Raw genomic sequence first — 19,950 nt, 5'->3', positions numbered from 1 at the left:
AGATGGACAAAAATGGAATATTGTCGGTTAGATGGGCTTCAGATTGGTTTCACAGGTCGGTGTAACATCGAGGGCCGTAGGTCCTGTCCTGCGCTCTATTGTGCTATGTTATATATTCTGTTGTTTTTTGAATGATTCCTGAGGTTCTCCTGTTCTGACTGGAACATAGGTTGAACATCTGTGTGAAGAATTTCTTGATAGTTTTCCAATTATACCCTTCTGCATCTTGAACTATGTCTCTGAGTAATGATGTCACAGCTTCATTTGAGTCTGGAGGAACGGTCCCTTGACTTTAATAATCTTGTACACATTCAGATTAGCTCTTGGGTGCTTTCTCTCGAGGCCTATTAGCTCAGGTTTATCAAGTCTTACCTCATAACAGCCCCCAGATTTGTGGGATCTGTTGTGTTGCTGTTCTCTGTCCCAACTCCAATGCTTAAAGCCCAATTCTGTTCCTTGGTGAGCAGAACATGGTTTATGATTAGAGTTTATGACCAGAGGGTGAGAAGTTTGATCACTACCTCTTGTGACTTGCATGTTACTGTTTTGGTTGGGTGCGTGACATTGTGTAGGCTTTGTCTGGTGCTGCTCTACGTATGTAGCCAGTGACTTACAAATGTTTGGAACCTGGTGCCATGAAATAATAATGGCAGAGCCACCAAGTCATGGGAAGTCAATCCAATAACTGATTAAGAGATTCTGTATCCTCACGTGTGATAACATTTTGATGCTGAATCTCAAATTGTACAATTTCCCTTCCTTACTTAATGGTTGGTTGAAGAAGGACAAAGGAGATTGGCTGAGTGAAACATTTATTGATCCATAGAAGTACCATGATGGTAAAAGAAGGAACTACAAGAGTGGCGTAGTAACCAATTTCTGAAAACAGTCATTCAAATTACAGCAAAACCTAACTGAAACATTGATAGTGGATATCCTGCTCTAAGGATAGAATGTTCTTTTCAAAAAGAAGGCAAAGTCAGTTCAGGTAAATGAATCCTACTGCTCCATGTGTGATGTATCTTTGCAGGATGTCATTAAGGAGCACCAGCACTGGTTCCTTCAAAATATTGGTTGGCATTAGTGAGAGGAAATGGTGCCAAGGGAACAAAGGGACTGGGTCATAAATTGGTCACAGATGGCTGAACTGAGCCAGAGGGTCCTTCCCTCAAAAGTTCCTGGTTGGTCACTGGACCTATCTTATTGGTCTGCACAAATGTCACTTTTATATCAGCCTTTGCCTTGTTAACATTTAAAAACTGATGATTTTACGTATCCTAACTGTTTTACCAAACCAAACTATTTCGCCTACGGGAACGATGAAGGCTGTTGAATTCTAGAAAGTTCCCCTTCTCCATATAGTCATGTGAGCCACTGTCCACTGGTGCTTGCGTGCTGTCTCCCTGATCACGATAGGCTCGTTCTTCTCTGCAAGTAGTTCGAAGTGTGGAGAGAAGACTCGCTTCATCGTATCAAAGCCTCGCACCTCATTGCCAGAGACATCCTTGTACCCACCCAACCACCGGGACTGCGTCAAACACAAAAAAGAAAGGGAGTGAAATGAGAGTTACCTAAGCACTAGAATCATTCACCTATTCACACTATGAGCTATTTCCACTTGTATTAGGTAATAGCCATGTGTTCACACCTGGTTGGTAGCCCTGAGCATCTTAGAAATTGATAAAATAAAAGCAGGAGTAAGTGCTTTGTTTTATTCATTTATGGGATATGGACATCGCTGGCTAGGCCAACATTTATTATCCATTCCTAATTGAGGGCAGTCAAGAGTCAACCATCTTGCTGTGAGTTACATGTAGGCCAGACCAGGTAAGCACAGCAGTATTCTTCCCTGAAGGACATTAATGAACCAAGATGGGCTTTTCCCCAACAATCAACAATGGCTTCATGATCATCAGTTGACCTTTAATTCCACCATCTGCCATGATGGGATTTGAACCTGGGTCCCGAGAACATAACCTGGGTCTCTGGATTAACAGTCCAGCAATAATACCACCAGGCCATTGCCTCCCCAACATATGGCCCATTGAGCCTGCAACAAAATGAGGGTTTGTCAGAGCTTGACCACAGCTTCACTTTTCTGCCTGTTCTCCATAATCTTTGATGTGGAGGTGCCGTGGTTGTACTGGGGTGGAAAAAGTTAAAAATCACACACCACCAGGTTATAATTCAACAGTTGGACTGTGGGCTAATGTTGTGTGACTTTTAGCTTTGTCCATAATCTTTGATGACCCAGTAGTTCAAGAACCTGTCTATCCTGGTTATATGTAGTATCTCAGCCTCTGCAGCTCTCTGGCAAGAGAGAATAATCCCTCTTGTAGTTGACACAATGTTGTGTATGGGGAACTGGTCCTTTAATAAGAATGCTACACTAAATTACAGATAGCACTGCTAAGGTCTAGCATTGCCTTCTGCCTCACTCTCTCTGGTGAGTTAAGTGCTCTTCAGAACTAGGCTAATAGTTCTGCTGAATGCCTTCAGTATTAGCTGCAGGACAACAGGAAGATGTTACTCAGGTAACAATGCTGAAACACCAAAAGGATTCCTAGATGCTCCTAATGGATAATTCAGCAGTTTCTTTGTGAATGTTAGTGGTCAGCTGAGGTTTGAGGATCTGTTCTAAAACCCTTTAAATACAGAGATATCACTCAGTTTAACATCCTCTCTCTCTCTCTCTCACACACATTGGATGAGAGAGGATATATGACAAAGAAACAAGTCATTGGGCACCATCAGTTCTTGCTGGTGTTTATGTTTCACTCAAACCACCCCCATATTCCGGTATTAAAATCTATCATCGTAACCATCCCCTTCTCCCTCATTTAATTCACTAACTTCCAGGCGAATGTACCTGTATGATTCACTGCAACTTTTCCCCATGTGATGGGGTTCTCATCAATCTTTGAATGAAGACATTCCTCCTCACTTCCCATTTGGATTCGCGGGATTAGAGATTTGTACCCTTGATTTAGCTCCCTCAGTCTCTATTAGAGATACTCCATTTGATTTAGCTTCCTCAGTCTCTATTAGAGATGCGTATACATATCTCGCTCCCTCAGTCTCTATTAGAGATATGAACACTCTATCTAGCTCCCTCAGTCTCCACTAGAGATGTGTACATCTATCTAGCTTCCTCAGTCTCTATTATCGATGTATGCCCTCGATCTAGATCCCTCAGACTCTATTAGAGATGTGTACACTCAATCTAGATCCCTCAGGTTCTATTCGAGATTAATACACAGGTCCAGCTCGCTCACTCTCTGTTAGAGATGTATATTCTAGATGTAACTCAGGCTCTATGTGATCTCAAATGTGGCTCAATGGTAGGACGACTAATACATTATTTAAGGACAGGGGATAGGAGGAACCAATCGATATTTCATTCCTACACTAGCAGCAATTCTGCTGGCGGTAATCAGTTCAATAAATGTACCCCTGGCATGTTTCCCTCGACATTTGATCATACCACACAGCAATATTCTGGGTTGATAGGACACCTGCTGATCGTTTTACCTTTGGGGTGAATTCCTCAAGCCAGGTGTACGGTGATGTAATGACAAGAATTCCTCCAGGAGCCACTAGCTCTGGGAGTCTGTGCAAGAACGCAAAGGGGTCAGGGAGACGACAGATCAGGTTGCCTGCCAGAACACAGCCGAAAGATCTGAGATCTGAGGGTAGATTGCAGGCATCGCCCTGCCTGAAGAAACACCGAGTCCGATCCTAAAGAATGGAACAGAAGCACAAAGTGAGACAACTTGAAGGAACTGCCATAATGCTGAGGGTCAGAGACATCAGTGCTGGGAGAGGGGTTTGTTTCTGTTTGGGGATTGAGAACAGCAAGAAATATCCCTACTCTACCCTGTCCATGACAGGCACAGCAACACATTAAAACCCCCTCCATGCTGGAACATCATGCAACTACAGCTCTGGAGGCTTACTACAATTGGAACAATTCCTCCCACTCTGAGCTGGTTTAACTCAAGGCCTTCAGAGGAGACAGTGCCATAACTCACCTGATGCAGTGTTTAAATGGCAGCCCTGATCTTCTGACTTTTTGTTGTTAATGAGTTAGGACCCTGTTACTTCACCGTCCTTATTTTGCAGGCAGATTTTGAGTTGTGCCAATCTATGGACTGAAATACACTTTGATTCTTTGCTGTTGAGGAGAAGGAAATAAACTATTTGTCTGAAGTGAGAGAATACAGGCTCTTTTGAACATTTTGCAAGCTTCTCATGTGAACACTGACTTCATTCAGTGCAATCGTTGGCCACCTCCCATGTTTTAATGATTGTCTTACTTTTCTCATGACCTTGAAAAGTGTTGATCCAGACCACCCACTCATTTGCAGCATCATGCTGGGTTTAAATCTTGGCTTTATCTGGCACTGGGGAGTTCCTCCACTAGCCAAGTTCCAGATGTTGTTCTGTATGGCTGGGTATTGGTACCAACTAGTCCAGGTAGTCCACACCAGAGCTGGAGGGAAAATAAAATTGTCCTGGATCTGGGTCTGGGTCTGATTCTCTGGGGAGGGTGTGAACATGGGCCATAAGGACACCCATCGAGGATTGGTCAGGAGCAACATGAAGCTGCTCTCAGAGTGTCCCCCCACACCCCCCCCCACCACCACCTCAATTAATCCAATGGATGTTCAAGGAAAGAACTCAGGCTTGAAGGACTCAAGGGAGAGACAGCTATCCAGAATGGTAAATTGGTGCTAGCAGCAGGCAGGAAACATAAAGGGGGAGAAATAGGATTGAAATCACTGAAGGACAGTGGGCAAGCAGACTGGAACAATTGGAATACAGCAAAAGAGATACAAGGGAGAGTGAATCAATGCTGAGGTGTAAAAGACCAGATCTAGGAAATTAGGGATGACTTGACTTAGTACTTACAATGTCCGTCGGTACAACAGCTGTGTGCTGGGTACCCAGTTCTCCTTCAGTCAGAGCACAGTAAGGGAGTTGGCCTTTCTCTTTCAGTTGGTTGCAAGCAGTCACAAATGAAAGGCTGTAGTCGATGCCCACCACCTCCTGAAATACCCGTGCCATCTCAAATGAGGCCCTTCCCACAGCACAACCGATGTCCAGAGCTCTGCAGGGAATGCCAGTCTAGAAAGGGTGAATGGACAGGTTTGACTTGAAATGGTAGCACCATGCACAGGATCAGCAATTGGGGATGGACAACAATGATCACTGCTCAGAAAGAAAGGTAGACCTGCCTTTTCCCTTATCCCACCCTGAGCTCCATCACCGCAGGAGGTTAGAGAAATGGCATCCCTACAAAATACAACATGGGAATACCTTGGCTGAAATTACCCAAACTGGAGAAGAAGGTGCCAACCATCTCGAGCGTCTCTGACAAGCCCAAAAAGAGGAAGGAATGTGTGTGAAAACCCAGCATCCCAGGCAGCCCCCTCCCCTGCGGCAGGTTGTACAGATCCAGCATTGGGCTGTTTAGTCACCTCAGTATCCACACCTGGAAGAAAGTCACCCTCGATCCTGTGACACTCCCCGAGAAGTTTAATATAACACCCTTTCACAACTTCAGAATTACCAATCCTCTTTGTATGGTTACTGCTGTAATTTGGGAACTGAGCATGCAACTTGTCCACTGAAAACTCTCACAGACATCTTCGTGATGGCTGTTAGGAAGCAATATTGGCCAGAACCCTATGGATCTTCTTCAAAGATCACAATTGCCCCTCCCATGTGGTCAATGATGCCCTCCAGCGCATCTCCTATACTTTCCAAACCTCTCCCTTTGAACCCCACCCCTCCCAGTGCAACAAGGACAGAACACCCCAGTCCTCACCTTCCACCCCATCAACCTCCATATACATCGCATTATCCTCCGCCACATCCGCCACCTACAATCAGACCCCATCACAAGGGATATATTTCCTCCCCATCCCTATCAGCATTCCAGAGAGACCATTCCCTCCATGACTCCCTTGTCAGATCCATGCCTCCCAACCAGCCCACACCCCACTCCCGGCACCTTTCCCTGCTGCGGACGAATGGATAATATGTAACTCATCAACCGGAGAGACTGAGTGGGAGAACCAGGCATGCAGGAAGGATTACAATGCACTTAACAGAGATCGAGTAATTTCTAATTGGCCATTAAACCCCGGAGATCAGATTACTGCCTTTGGTGATTCCACGCTTTCACTGACTATTCTATCTGTTTTAGATCAGTTTCCTGATGATGGAAAGCTTCTTGTAGATGCTGACAGTAAATATAACCTGGTTTAGGAGGAACAACTGTGATCCATTGCTGTAAGCTTATTGTCAGTGTTATTGACTGTGAAAGGCACTGCAGGTCACACAGAGAAATGAGGGGTAACGATGGTGACACAATAATTTGCAGATCCAACGGTTTAGCAGTGATAGCAAATAACTCCAGTTATGCCTGTCATTTGACTAATAATAAAAAATAAATTCTTTTGGAGTGCAACATATTATACAGCCACCATCATCGAACTGTGCCACCCATTAGAAATGTGTACCAATTGTACTGTGTACCCATTGTACTCTGCTATATATAAAAAGATACTGTAGCCATTCAACACATATGGAACGAATGTTTATAACACACAAGATGACTGAACAGCCCACTGTGTCTTTGCCAATCCATCAATAGATAATCAACGGAGGTGATGCTGCTGCAATGTCATTGGACTAGTGACCCAGAAGCCCAGACGATGCTCTGAGATGGGGGTTCAAACAGCAGCTGGTGCAATTTAAATTTCGATAAATAAATCTGCAAAATAAAGGTAGACTCAGTAATGGTGATGATGAAGCAGTCATTGATGATGCAAAAACCCATCTTGTTCACTACCCTTTGATAAAGGAAAGCTGCCAGCCTTACTTGGTCTGGTCTGGTCCACATGTGACTCCAGGTCCACAGCAAATGTGCTTGATTTTGAACTGCCCTCTAAGATGACCTTGTGATCCATTCAGGTCAAGGGCACTTGGGGATGGGTGACAAAAATTGGCCTGGCCAGCTCTCGTCACATCCAATGAAAGAATTTAAAAATGTCAAACTAATCCTTGTTCTCTCCTCATATCCCAGTGCTTGAAATATTTACTTATTCTGACCCAAGCAATAGTCTCTGTCTCAACCTGTTCATCCCATGCTCCAACAAGTTCTGCCTAAAATATTCTCCTGATATCGTTCTTCACTCTCAAAGCTAACCTTAAATTGGCAGCTCCTCTTCACCAACTCCTAAAGCACAGAATATAGCCTTTTTCTTATTCATTCTGAAATGTTTTTTTTTAAAAACCCAGTCATGTCTACTTTTAATATTTTCAGCTCCACTGTAAGTAAACCAGGGGTCAATTTACTCTTCCAACGTAGGTGCAAATTAAGGGATGAAACACTGAACTTTGTTTTGTTTTGGCTAGAAAATATTTTTTTTCTCTGGCTTCCTGACTTCATGCTATTTTCGCTGACTTTATTTTGAGTCAGGGAAGGCCTTGGGTGCAAAACACAGCCTTTTCTGGTGCACACGCACCTTTTTCTGAGTTGAGGTTCCCTGTTGTGAATACTGCAAGAACTCTGCATTTTCCTGTCGCGCTATGATTTGTGTGCGGGTGTGGGTTTTATAAACTTGAAGACAAGGCACCTCCTTCAAGAGTTTGTCACCACCAATAGATGCCCACTGGGGAGTTAGGAGCACTATAAAATGTGTGTATGAAATGTCTTCATACCTTCAATGCCACTATTGAATGCTGAGCTATGGGGCAGATGTTTCTATTTAGTGCAGTTTATGACATACAGCCAAAGAGTCACAGCACGGAAACAGATCCTTTCATCCACCTTATCCATGCCACCCAGATATCCTCAAGTCCCATTTGCCAGCATTTGGCCCAAACTGTCAAAACCCTACCTGTCCATGTGCCCATTCAGATGCCTTTTAAATGTTGTAATTGTACAAGGCTGCACCACTTCCTCTGGTGTCTCATTCCATTCACACACCATCCACTGCTGCCTGTAAGGTCCCTTTTAAATCTTTCTCCTCTCACCTTACACCAATGCCTTCTTGTTTTGGAATCCTGCATTCTGGGAAAAAGATCTTGGCTATTCACCCTCTCCATGCCCCTCATGATTTTGGCACTGTCATGCAATGGTACATTGACTCAACAATGATCACACCAACTAAGTGTTGATATGCATGAGAGTACATTTTAGACCAGTGAAAATGCTACCATGCCTTTAAAAATGTAGAAACCATCCTTATCACCTTTAGAATCCTTACAGTGTAGAAACAGGCCATTTGGCTCAACAAGCCCACAACAATTCTGCTATGAATATCCCATCCAGACCCATTCCCCCTACCCTGTACTTTACATTTCCCCAGACTCATGCTTTTAGCCCACACATCCCTGAACACTATGGTCAATTTAGCATAGCCAATCCAAGTAACCAGCACATCTTTGGACTTTGGGCAGAAACCAGAACAAGCCCAAACAGAGACAGGGAGAACTTGAAAATGCCACAGATAGTCACCTGAGGCTGGGATTGAACCCAGGTCCCTGATGCTATGAAGCATTAGTGCTAACCACTGAGCTAGAGAGTAGACAGAGAGTTTTGAGTGTGGAAAGAACATACACTGCTTTTGAAAGATGATAAAAATCTAAACACCTCCTCCTGTTCATTGATGGAAGGCAATCTGCAATGAAAGGAGGAGACACCATCTATTCATTCAGTTGCAGGCTACAGAGTTGTAAGTGACTGTTTTGATAGTTGTGCCTATTGTTAATCTTTGGCTGAGTTCTAAAAGCTTCTGGAGTGCACAACACTGTTGATGTAAGTGTTCAGGGGAATAGTGGATAGATTTCTGAGATTACAACAATATATTCACCTTTCAAATGTTTTTAGCTATTTGTTTCCATAAGTTAAGGACCTTAGCAATATCAAAAGCAGACTCTTGACTGAGTTTTATGATATTGTCCCAATTTTCTTCTTGCATCTGCATTTGGAATAATTCCCATCGCAAATTGTGTGGCTCCTGAGGACGGTATACTGTATAGTGTATGAAGAATGAGTGGCTATGGGGGAGAAGGAGGGGAGCATGGGGATCGATGGGAATGTGGAGGGCTGAAAGCATTGGATGGAGGCATGGGATTTGAGCAGTCAGAGGGTTGAGGGGTGGGAGGGCCAATGTTTCAATGATGTTGGGAGCTAGGCTGTATCTGGCAAAACAGGGATATTCCATCTTCCCCACCACACCCATTCACTCTTCCTACACTCTATTGTGGCTCTGCACTGTCATTTGAAAGAAACAAAAAGGTGTAAAGAAACAGAAGTCCTGAGTTAAGTCATTTATGAATTGGGAATTCTTCTGCAAAGCCACAAAGATATTTGTATTTTGCTGTCCCAATCTGGGCCCAAAATCTCTGACAATTCTCCTTCATCTTCCCGGTTCCATCTTAATGAAACTGTCCTTCATGGAATTAATATCCCTTTGATAATGGGGTGACAACACTGCACACAATGAGGCACAACCTAGTGCTTCATTTAAACTTATCATTTTTCTTGTACTGCAAAGGGCCAAACTGTTGTTGGCCTTTACTATTTACTGCTTCCACTTTCAGGATGGAGTGAAATTAAACCTCTTGGTTGCTCTCCAACTGATCACTATTTTCAGCAAATTTCTTGAGAATGTAAATATAAAATTCCTTGTCTTGTTGTTCATATATTTTTAAATTTCCAACTTAATTTAATGTGAATTAAGATGAGTGCTGAGGATTGTACTGCTTCTGTCAGTTTCATCTACAACATCAAATAGGCCTACATCATCGGCTGGAACTTGACGGGAGCTTCCATGACCTGGTTTAACAATCCAAATAGTGAGAGAAATTGAAATATAATCTGGTACAAAAATGTAACAACTCTCCACACTGTTCTCACCCACTGTCCCAGTCAGTCCCAGAGTGTGAAAGGACAGTGTCTGACCCACTGTCCCAGTCAGTCCCAGAGTGTGAAAGGACAGTGTCTGACCCACTGTCCCAGTCAGTCCCAGAGTGTGAAAGGACAGTGTCTGACCCACTGTCCCAGTCAGTCCCAGAGTGTGAAAGGACAGTGTCTGACCCACTGTCCCAGTCAGTCCCAGAGTGTGAAAGGACAGTGACTGACTCACAGTCCCAGCCAGTCCCACAGTGTGAAAGGACAGTGTCTGACCCACTGTTCCAGTAGGCCCAGAGTGTGAAAGGGAAGTGTCTGACCCACTGTTCCAATAGGCCCAGAGTGTGAAAGGACAGTGTCTGACCCACTGTCCCTGACTTTCCTTTTCTGCTCTCTCAATCCTGATTTTGTCCAAACCTTAATTCATTTCAGTAATAATCTGGAACTCTATGTATTTAAATAGAGGCTGAACACTAGCCGTGTCTGTTACCTGTTGGGTGAAGTACTTGATGCATTCCTGGGCACATCTTTGCGGGAAATTCTGGAGAGCAACTGGGTCGTTGATGTACAGCGACAGTTCCTGTGATGACCCGAAGTGGAAGAGGAGGTACTCGTTCAGAGCTCGCTGCGTTTCGTACACGTTCTCCCGTGTCCCTGATCCTCGTTGTGAGGCCATGAGGTGTCTCCACAAATGGTAGAAGGTGTAGCCGCCAGCCAGCAGGAGAGCAGACCTGAGCAACACCGGTTTGGCATCCTTCAGAGCCTGAAGTGCTGGCATTGTGAGGGAGAGCAAGGGTGCTGGGCAGCAGCTAATAGGGAGCTGGAAGAGAAGCCGGCAACAGGAATGTGCCCTGTGACTGAAAGTAATCACTCTCCTTGACACAAGGTCCTTTGGTTGAAACGGCCCCTTTGTTCATAGAAGGTTTCGAATTCGAAAGCAGTCTAACCCCCTCCCACAACTCCTTTGTTGTACAGGGGTGCAGAGCCTGGTTACAAAGCTGCAAGCGACTGTAGGATTTTCCTTGCTCACTGGTCTGGCTTGACCTTTGTCCTTGAAGCGCTGAACTGCAATTGGCCAAAAGCAGGAAATTGGAAGGGATGGGGGGAGGGGTGAGCTTCAGGAGAAGATTTACTATTTAACTCATTGCCACTCACGGATTTTTTTGTCCCCCTCCAGCACTGCCTCCTGGCATCGTTTGTACATTCCCTGTGGCTGTGTTTATATTAACCTCTCCTCTGGGTCTGTTACTCAACAGCAGACAAGAGGTGCCTCTGATTTTCTTAATAGGTCAGAGGCAGATCAGAGTTGCCTCCATACCATCGGGCGAGATGCCCAGGAGGAAATCCAGCTGAAAACTTATGAATGACATGTTCACATTGTTTTAAAAACTTCACAACAGTGCTCGACAATGTTCATTTCCAAGTATTGCTGTATTTTTTAAATGTAATTGCCATCTGGGTTTGTTCCAGCTGATTCTGTGGCTCTGTGCTGGCCCAGGGTCGCATGTGTGCTCACACGTGATTTACCATCATGCTACCATACATAACCAGGTTTATACAGCCACGGAGGTCGGGAGGACTGGAATAGTTCACATAGAGCGATCAGAAGGAACTGAGGGGCTGCATGTAGAACTCCTACGCTGTGAAAGTGGGCCATTCAGCCCATCAAGTCCACACTGACCTTCCAAAGAGCATCCCACCCAGACCCACCTGATCCCTGTAACCCTGCATTTCCCATGGCCAAACCACCTGACCTGCACAGCTTTGGACTGTGGGAGGAACCCTGAGCATCCAGAGGAAACCCACACAGACATGGGCAGAATGGGCAAACTCCACACAGACAGTTCCCCGAGGCTGGAATCAAAACTGGGCCCCGGCGCTGTGAGACAGCAGTGCTAACCACTGAGCCACTGTGCCACCCCATGGTGGCAAAGTTACTGCATTTGCAATTAACAACAGTGCAGACTTGTCGAGCCTCCCAGTGTTAGAAAGCTATAGTCAGGCCTCAGCACCCAATTCTGCTGTGGCACAGTCAGTCATAGAGTCGTAAAGTTATACAGCACAGAACCAGACCTTTGATCCAACTCATGCATCCTAAACTGATCTAGCCCCATTGCCAGCATTTGTGAAGAAAATCCCCTTCTGTGGCAAGCTCACTTTCACTATTGTGTCTCCCAGGTATCAGGCAACAACTATAATCCCACTCAAGATGGAGTCTGACTGTCTCGCCTTGGCATCCAATGGCATTGCTATCATCAAACCCTCCACATTAACCGTCATTACTGACCAGAATCCTAAGGCCAGCCACATTAATGCTGAGCTTCTAAGTACAGGCCAGAGGCTGGGTGTTCTGCAGCCAATGGCCTGCTTCCCAGCTCCCCAGCACTTACAAAGGACACAAATAAGGAGCGCAATGGAACACCATTACCTGCATGTTCCCCTCCAATCACACACCATCCTGACTTGGAAATCCACGCTGCTCCTTCACTGTCACTGGGTTAAAACCCAGAACCCCTTCCCTTGGCAGCACTCTGATAAAATCCCAGCCCATAAAGCGATGTAAATGTGGAAATTGAGACTGCTGCCCGCCCAGCATAGAGGCAACCCCAACAAACTGCTCTGAAATCAGCATCCTGCGTGACACTTTAAAAGTACATTAGCAGTCACATGACCCGCATATTACCCTGTTCTCTACCATTGGGTAGATGGATGAACACGAGGAGCCCATGTTTGGAAAGGCAGGCGGGAAAGTGGAGGACACATTCTGGGGCCCGCCATGGATGCATCGAAGGAACCCTTCCCCTCCTGTCCCCCAGCCTCCAAAACCCATCTCCCCAGCCTCCCATCCTAGGGCGGCTGATTCCTCCAGCCCAAATATCTAAGACTAATCCAAATTTCTGCTCATTGCGTTGCTGACTGCCAAGCCATCAATGCTAAAACAAATCATGAAACACTTACTGTTGAGATTATGTTGTGTGCAGAGACATAATTCAAATGAGATTGAACATGTGGGCTCAGATTAACTTCAGTCAGGACTGGATGGAGAGCTGTTGTTGAAATTCAGAGATAATTGCAGGGCATTATGACCAGATACCGCCAAAGGTTTCTCTAATTCATTACAGTCCCAAATGAGATCGCCCAAATGCCTAAACTCCCGGGTGAGAAGGAATGAACTAACTCCCTTCAGTTATTCACCTGCCCGCTTGATTGGTTGCAACTAGGTTAATATAAAATGGAAGTTTTTGCTTTCTCCAATTCCTCCAAATCTCTTTCTCCTGGATATAAATGAATTTATGTTTTAAAATGAGCCAAAGTCACCAAACGTTCTTGAATTAATAAAATAATTACTTTATTAATTGGTAAAGATGAAAATAAATAATGACAACATGCAAACATACTCTCTCTCTCTCTCTCTCTCTCTCTATATGAATGTCTGAAATAGTAAGGAAGAGCAGTTCTAAAGTTATCAGAAGCAATCTTTAATGGTTCTGATTGCAGAGATGTTAGGAATTGAGCAATCAATTTTGTGATTCTTCGTTTTGCAGGTTGATTAAAATTGTGTGACTTCAATTCTTTTTGCCAATGACTTTCAACATTCAAGGTGAGAAAGAGTGTTTCCTTCTGGTTTATCTGCAGTGCAAGGATGTTTAAAACAACTGTTCCAAACAACCCCCCAGCCCACACATTAGGACTTCTGGCCAATAACACACACACACAGACTAATATTGTAATCGGTTTTTAATCACTTTCCTTGTATATTCCTGGAGGGCAAAATCGACAACTCTACAGGATGGGACAATCTGCTGAATGGAGGGATAGTCAAAGTGTTTGTTATCTCGTCTTACCGAGTCTCCCATGTTTTTGAAAGCTTTCTTAACACTTAACTCAAAGCAAAACACTGCAGATGCTGGAAATCTGAAATAAAAACAGGAAGTTTGAAGAAACTGAACGGGTCTGGCTGGATTTGTGGAGGGAAAGACAGAGTTAGTATTTTGAGTCTGATGTGACACTCTGTTGGAACTCCATTGCTCTGTCCTGACTGATCATGAACTGTCACTACTGAAGTCAAACTGCATGCCTTAAAACTAGAGTGTCAACCCTAAAAGCAGGACAGGAAACAAACATAAAATAGCAGATCCTCACTGGAGATTGTTAACACAGAATCGACTATTTTGAAGAGGCTCATTAACCATGAAAGTAATGCTGGTGTCTCTTAATTGGTTTCAAAATCATTTCTCATTTAATGTTGATCTGCTTTCCTCATTTGCTTCCTTCTCCCAATTATATTGTGTAGTGCACGACCATTGCTTTGTGGTTTGTGTGTACTGAAACACTCAAGAGCTCTCTGGCGGATTCTATTTCACTTAATGAATCTTTGAAGACAGAGGGAATAATTGGCCTGTCTGTGCCATTTTGTGATAGAAATGCCCTCCACCACCATTTCATGCTCATTAGCAATAATCAGATGTCATTTTCATTTTCAATTTCTTTTTTTTCCTGGAGGCAAACACTTTCCGTGTGGCTTATGTTCATTTGTTGACCCCCTTCAATCCCCTCTCTGCCCATATCCCACCTTGTGGAGGGTTTGGTGAAAATGGTAAGTTATTATGTCTGTTTTCCAGACAGTTGAGCAATTTCACAGGGCGGTGGATGACTTTTAGGTTACTTGGGGCAATCAATTAATTCAGAGTTTTCATTCTTTACACATCAATAGATTCCATCCAAAATGGTAGACACAACCCATTCAGATTTTCTTCGCCTGCAGATAGCCCAGGAATAGGCCTCCATCAAATCCATACATGTATTTATTTCTCAAAGCTTCACATGGAGATTGAAGGAATACTCTGGCTTGCCAGCAACACTGATAAATGCTACCGGTCCATATCATAGACCTCATAGCTGTCCTTATTCTCACACACACACTCAGTCTCGTTCATACATCAACCTTGGACTTACTGGCCTGCACTTACAGAATTTTGAAATTCTCAATCTTGTTTATAGATCCATCAATGGTCTTATCCTTCACTATCTGTAACCTCCTCCAATCCTACAGCCCTCTTTGTTACAATGCTATCCTTTTGCTTCTCCCAGGTTTTAACTGCTTCATGATTTATGGTTGTGTCTTTAGTTGACAAGGATCTGAACTCCAGAATTCCCTTCCTGAACCCCTCCAACTCTGCCCTCATTTTCCTCCTCTAACTGTTTGACCAAGCCTTTGTTCATCTGTCCTATCATCTCCTTATGTGGCCAAGTTTTGCCTGATGATGCCTCTGTGAAATACGCTGGGATATTTTTTTCCTGTGTTAGCAACACAATATAAATAGAAATTGTTGGTTTTGTCTGAGATGCCCTGTAGATGTGTAAAATGAGCTCAAATGTTTTGCTTTAAAGGTAGCTTACCTATATTACTAAAATAATGGCAAGGCCCAATTTTGGGCTGGCTTTGGGTCTTGCAGCTGGAGTGTACGATGCTTGGCTTTAGGCCAAGGCCTGAGTTGAAATGAATTTTTACCATGATAGGTGTTTAGCTCCAGGGGAGCCCTGGTGCTCACTCACTTCCAGACGAAGGGCTGATAGAAACACTGTTTCTATCAGCTTCTCCCTGGATGGGATGAGAATTTCTGCTTAATGGCAGGGCAAGAATGGACATGTGCTCGATACAAACAGGAGGGGGCTGATGGGGTTTTGTTCCTAACAAGAGGAAAACAAACAATTAGTTTAGTCTCAATATCGCGAGTTGGTGTGGTCGGACTCCATGGGACTGAACAGGCCAATTCTTGACCCACAGATCTTTGGATGAGAATATGCCACAATGGTAGTGGCATCAGATAGTAGGTTCGCAAAGTAGGATTGGCATCCTTTTGTTTCCTTCTCAGTCTTATCATTAAGACGTTTGGACTCACAGCATGGTACAGCTTGACGGAAAAGTTGTTGCTGTTTTGACCGAATGATCCAAGTTCCTCCCAGTCATTAATGCCAATTCTGCTGCATTTCAAAGAAGATTTGGAGTATTTCTGAAGCATCTTTGCTGACCACCCTGGAACAATGGCCATTTGAGAGTTGTCTGGCATAGAACCTAGTCCGTCAAATTCAGTTTTTGCAGGAGTTTTGCCTGACTGCTTGTAGAGATGGCTTCAAGAAGGATGTTAATATTTATCTAATGATGCCCCATTGAATCTAGATGATGCCATGAACGTATGGCTGGAATTGGCTCCAGTGCATGGATGTATCCAGGTTTCGCCGCAGCACAAGAGTGTGGTAATACCAACCGTTCTGTACATTACTCCATTTATTGACTTATAGAGATCTTTGCTGTTAAACACTTGTCATTGTAATTTGTAAAAGGTTAAGCTAGTGCAGCTGATCCAGTGCTGATCTCCTTGACAACTTTTGTCTTTTGAGAGACATGGCTGTGAATATATGGAAAATGCTCAGAATATTCCAGAGGATATCCTTCAACGTATTTGGCAGTGGAATATTTGGCTGACCAGGTTTGAATTAATGTGACTTTTCATTTACAAAAAGAAAAGTGGAATTTTTTTAATCCAAAATTGAAGAGGTCACAAGTGGCTTACAAATGTAGTGCCGGGTGGGCTCAATGCATCTGCAAACATCTCAGTTTAGTTTTGGCGTAGTTGTGACTGAGGTTAAAGTGTTTTTCATCCAAACAGTATTTACAGTTATAAAGTCATACAGCATGGAAACAGACCCTTTGGTCCAACTAGTCCCTGCCGACCATAATCCCAAACTAAACTACCCCACCTTCCTGAGCTTGGTGCATATCCTTTCAAACATTTATTATTCATGCACTTATCCAAATATACCCACATCCACCACTTCCACTGGAAGTTCATTCCACACACAAACTATTCTCTGTGTCCAAAAATTGTCCTTCCTGACTGTTTAAAATCTTTTTCCTCTCACCTTAAAAATATACCCCGGAGTCTTGAAATCCCCCCACCCAAGGGAAAAGACCCTTGCCATTCACCTTATCCATACCCCTCATTATTTTATAAACCTCTGCAAGGTCACCTCACAACCTCCAACACTCCAGTGAAAAAGATCTGAGCCTATCGAGCCTTTCCTTATAACTCAAAACTTATAACCTCCATTCCTGGTGACATCCTGGTAAACCTCTTCAGAACCCTGTCCAGCTTAATAATATCCTTACTATAACCAGGCAACCAGAACATGACACAGTATTCCAGAAGAAGCCTCACCAGCATCCTGTACAACCTCAACATAATGACCCAATTTCTATGCTCGAAGGTCTGAGCAATGAAGGCAAGCATGCTAAATGACTTCTTAACCACCCTAACTATATGTGATGCAAACTTCAAAGAATTATGTACCTGAACCCCTTGGTCTCCCTGTAATACAATGCTACTTAAGGACCTATTTCAATTGTTATAAATCCTGCCTTTGTTAGTTTTATTGCTGACATCAAAGAACAGTTGATCTTTGGGGTGGATAACCGTTGTTAGGTTGGTTGTAAATGGGATGTGGGATATCCCACGTCTTGACACGGAGATGAATTTTAAAGGCACCTGGTCTCATCTCCCACTCAAGATGGTTCTTGTCGTAACTTCCTGAAGCAATTGTATCAACTATATTGAAGATTCTTGAACATCGCAATCAATGAAGCCTCTCGATTTACTGAGTCAAATGTTCTGGTCAGAAGAATGACAGGGTCCGGTTATTGCTTTTGACATTTTTCTTGGATTTGTCTGGCAATGAAGACTATTGGAGATTCCCAGGAGATGTCTGGAGCCTCCCTCTGGGAAGGTTTCCTCAGCCACAGAAAGCAGATAATAGAGGAGATTGGGCATTAGGATTTTCCCTCATATGGACAAAGGGGGAATATCTAATGGCTTCCACAGAAGTCTTTAACCTCCTTTCTTGACAATTCTTAGAATTGTTGGATTCCTGAGGCCAGAGGAGGAGGAGGGGCAAGTGGAGTTACTCTTTGTCCTGGATCTGTAGGATGAATGTTTGTTGGGTGCTGCAGACCCCATTGGAGCCACAGCCTGTGTCTCCCACCTGTTTGATTGCAGATTGGAGCTCTCCCATCAATGGTGGCCCAACCTTGAGTTCTACCACAGGATACTACAGACAGTCTGAAAAGTATCAGAGTCAATTGTGGATTCACTGTTGAAGAATTATTGAAAGTGTTCCTTCCAGGATGGAAGATAAACACCAACTTGTACATGATTTGACCATTTGACCAGAATCTGCATATGGCCCTGGTCGCTTCAACAAAGTTTTGCGTATCATCAAATCACAGTACATAAGAAGCCGTTGGCGCATCCAGTCTGCACTGACTAAAATTTACTCTCAATCTATGCTAGTCTCACTTTCCAGCACTCTGTCCATAGCCTTGAATGTTATGATGTTTCAGGTACTTTTTACATTTTTCCCGCATAGCAACTACCCCTGCCTTACCTTTTATTTTTTCCTTTGTATCTATGAGTTTTGTCATTAATACAGGGGCCGTGGCATGGCAACTTATAACCGTTTTCACTGTATTTTTGTAAAAAAAAACACGTGACAATAAATTGCTATTCTAATAAATTGCATTCCAGATCCTTACCACCTTCTGGATGAAAACAAAATCCTTGTATCCCCTCTGAACCTCCTGCCTTTCACCTTAAATTATGCCAACTTGTTACTAAGCCTTCACCTAAGAGTAACAGCTGCTTCCTGTCCAACCTGTCCATTCCCCTTATAACCTTATACATCTCAATCAGGTCTCCTCTCAGCCTTATCTGCTCCTAGGAAAACAACCCGAGCTTATCCAACCTGTCTTCATAGCTAAACTGCTCCATCCCAGGGAACAGCCTGGTGAATCTCTTCTGCTTCCTGTCCAGTGCAATCAAATCAGTCAGAACTGCTCACAGTTCTCCAGTTGTGGCCTAACCAAAGTCCTGCGCAGCTGTGACATAAACTCCCCTCTCTTCTAATCTAGGCCACAACCGATAAAGGCAAGTGTCCAGTACATCACCTTAACATTTCTATTAACCTGTCCTGCTGCCTCCAGGGACTGTGGGCAAGCACTCCAGGATCCTTCTGTTCCTCTGAGCTTCCTAGTCTCCTGTCATTCATTGAGTACTGCCTTGTCTTGTTACTTGTTCCAAAGTGCACTGCCTCTCACTTATCAGTGTTAAATTTCATCTGCCACTGATCTGTCCATCTGACCAATCCGTCTATATTCTCCTGTAACCTAACACCTCCTTTCTCATTATCCCCAGACAATCTTTGTCACATCTACAATCGTATTTATCATCCCACCCACATTTTCTTTTATATTGCTTGCATGAATCATGAACAGTAAGGGACACAGCAGTGATCCCTGTGTTATGCCATTTGACACCAGTGTCCAGTCATGCAAACTACCACAACGCTCTGTCTCCTACCATGAAACCAATTTGGGATCCATCTTGCCAAGTTACCCTGGATCCCATGTGTTTTTACCTTCTTTATGAGTCTCTCAAAGATTTTGCCTAAATCCATATAAAATACATCAACTGTATTACTCCAACCTGCATAACTTGTTACCTCCTTGAAAAATTCAGTCAAATTTATTCACCTGACCTTCCTGTGACTAAACCTTGCTGACTATCCCAAATCAAACCTTACCTCTCCGTGTAGAGTTATTTCCCTTCTTAAAAATTTTCTCAAGTAGTTTCCCTGTCACTGTGATTTACTGATCTGTAATTCCCTGGTTTATCCCTACCACCTTTCTTGAAAAGTATCACCACATTAGCTGAGCTCCACTCTTTCCCGGGTTACCCTTTTCTCGTTGATAGATATTTTCTAACCAACCTATTATGAGATGTTATTACACACCTCTGGAGTGGGTGAAATTTGAACCCAGGCTTTCTGACTCAGAGGTAGGAACACTGCCACTCAATCACGAGAATATCTTGGGATACTCCTTAATTGTGGCTGCCCTTTCTTTGCTCTCCTACTTGCTTTCTTAAGTTGTCCTCTGTACTTTCTATACTCATGATGGCAAGCATACA

General features: G+C 43.7%; 2 protein-coding genes across 31 annotated transcripts in view; one reads left to right on the top strand and one right to left on the bottom strand.

Moving 5' to 3' along the window:
• The window catches only part of kif1aa (kinesin family member 1Aa), a 326,170-nt gene that overhangs the window by 88,233 nt on the left and 217,987 nt on the right, over positions 1-19,950 (top strand). The window lies entirely within an intron of this gene.
• LOC140479109 (uncharacterized) lies at positions 796-10,982 on the bottom strand. The gene is made up of 4 exons (XM_072573008.1): positions 10,419-10,982; positions 4,912-5,127; positions 3,532-3,738; positions 796-1,528 (listed from the first exon to the last, which is right to left on the bottom strand). Exons 1-4 carry the CDS (start codon positions 10,704-10,706, stop codon positions 1,337-1,339), a joined length of 903 nt encoding a protein of 300 aa, XP_072429109.1. The 5' UTR covers positions 10,707-10,982; the 3' UTR covers positions 796-1,336.

The sequence above is a fragment of the Chiloscyllium punctatum genome, chromosome 6 (assembly GCF_047496795.1).
Source record: "Chiloscyllium punctatum isolate Juve2018m chromosome 6, sChiPun1.3, whole genome shotgun sequence".
NCBI classification, from domain to species: domain Eukaryota; kingdom Metazoa; phylum Chordata; class Chondrichthyes; order Orectolobiformes; family Hemiscylliidae; genus Chiloscyllium; species Chiloscyllium punctatum.
This window is presented reverse-complemented; position numbering and strand designations above follow the sequence as displayed.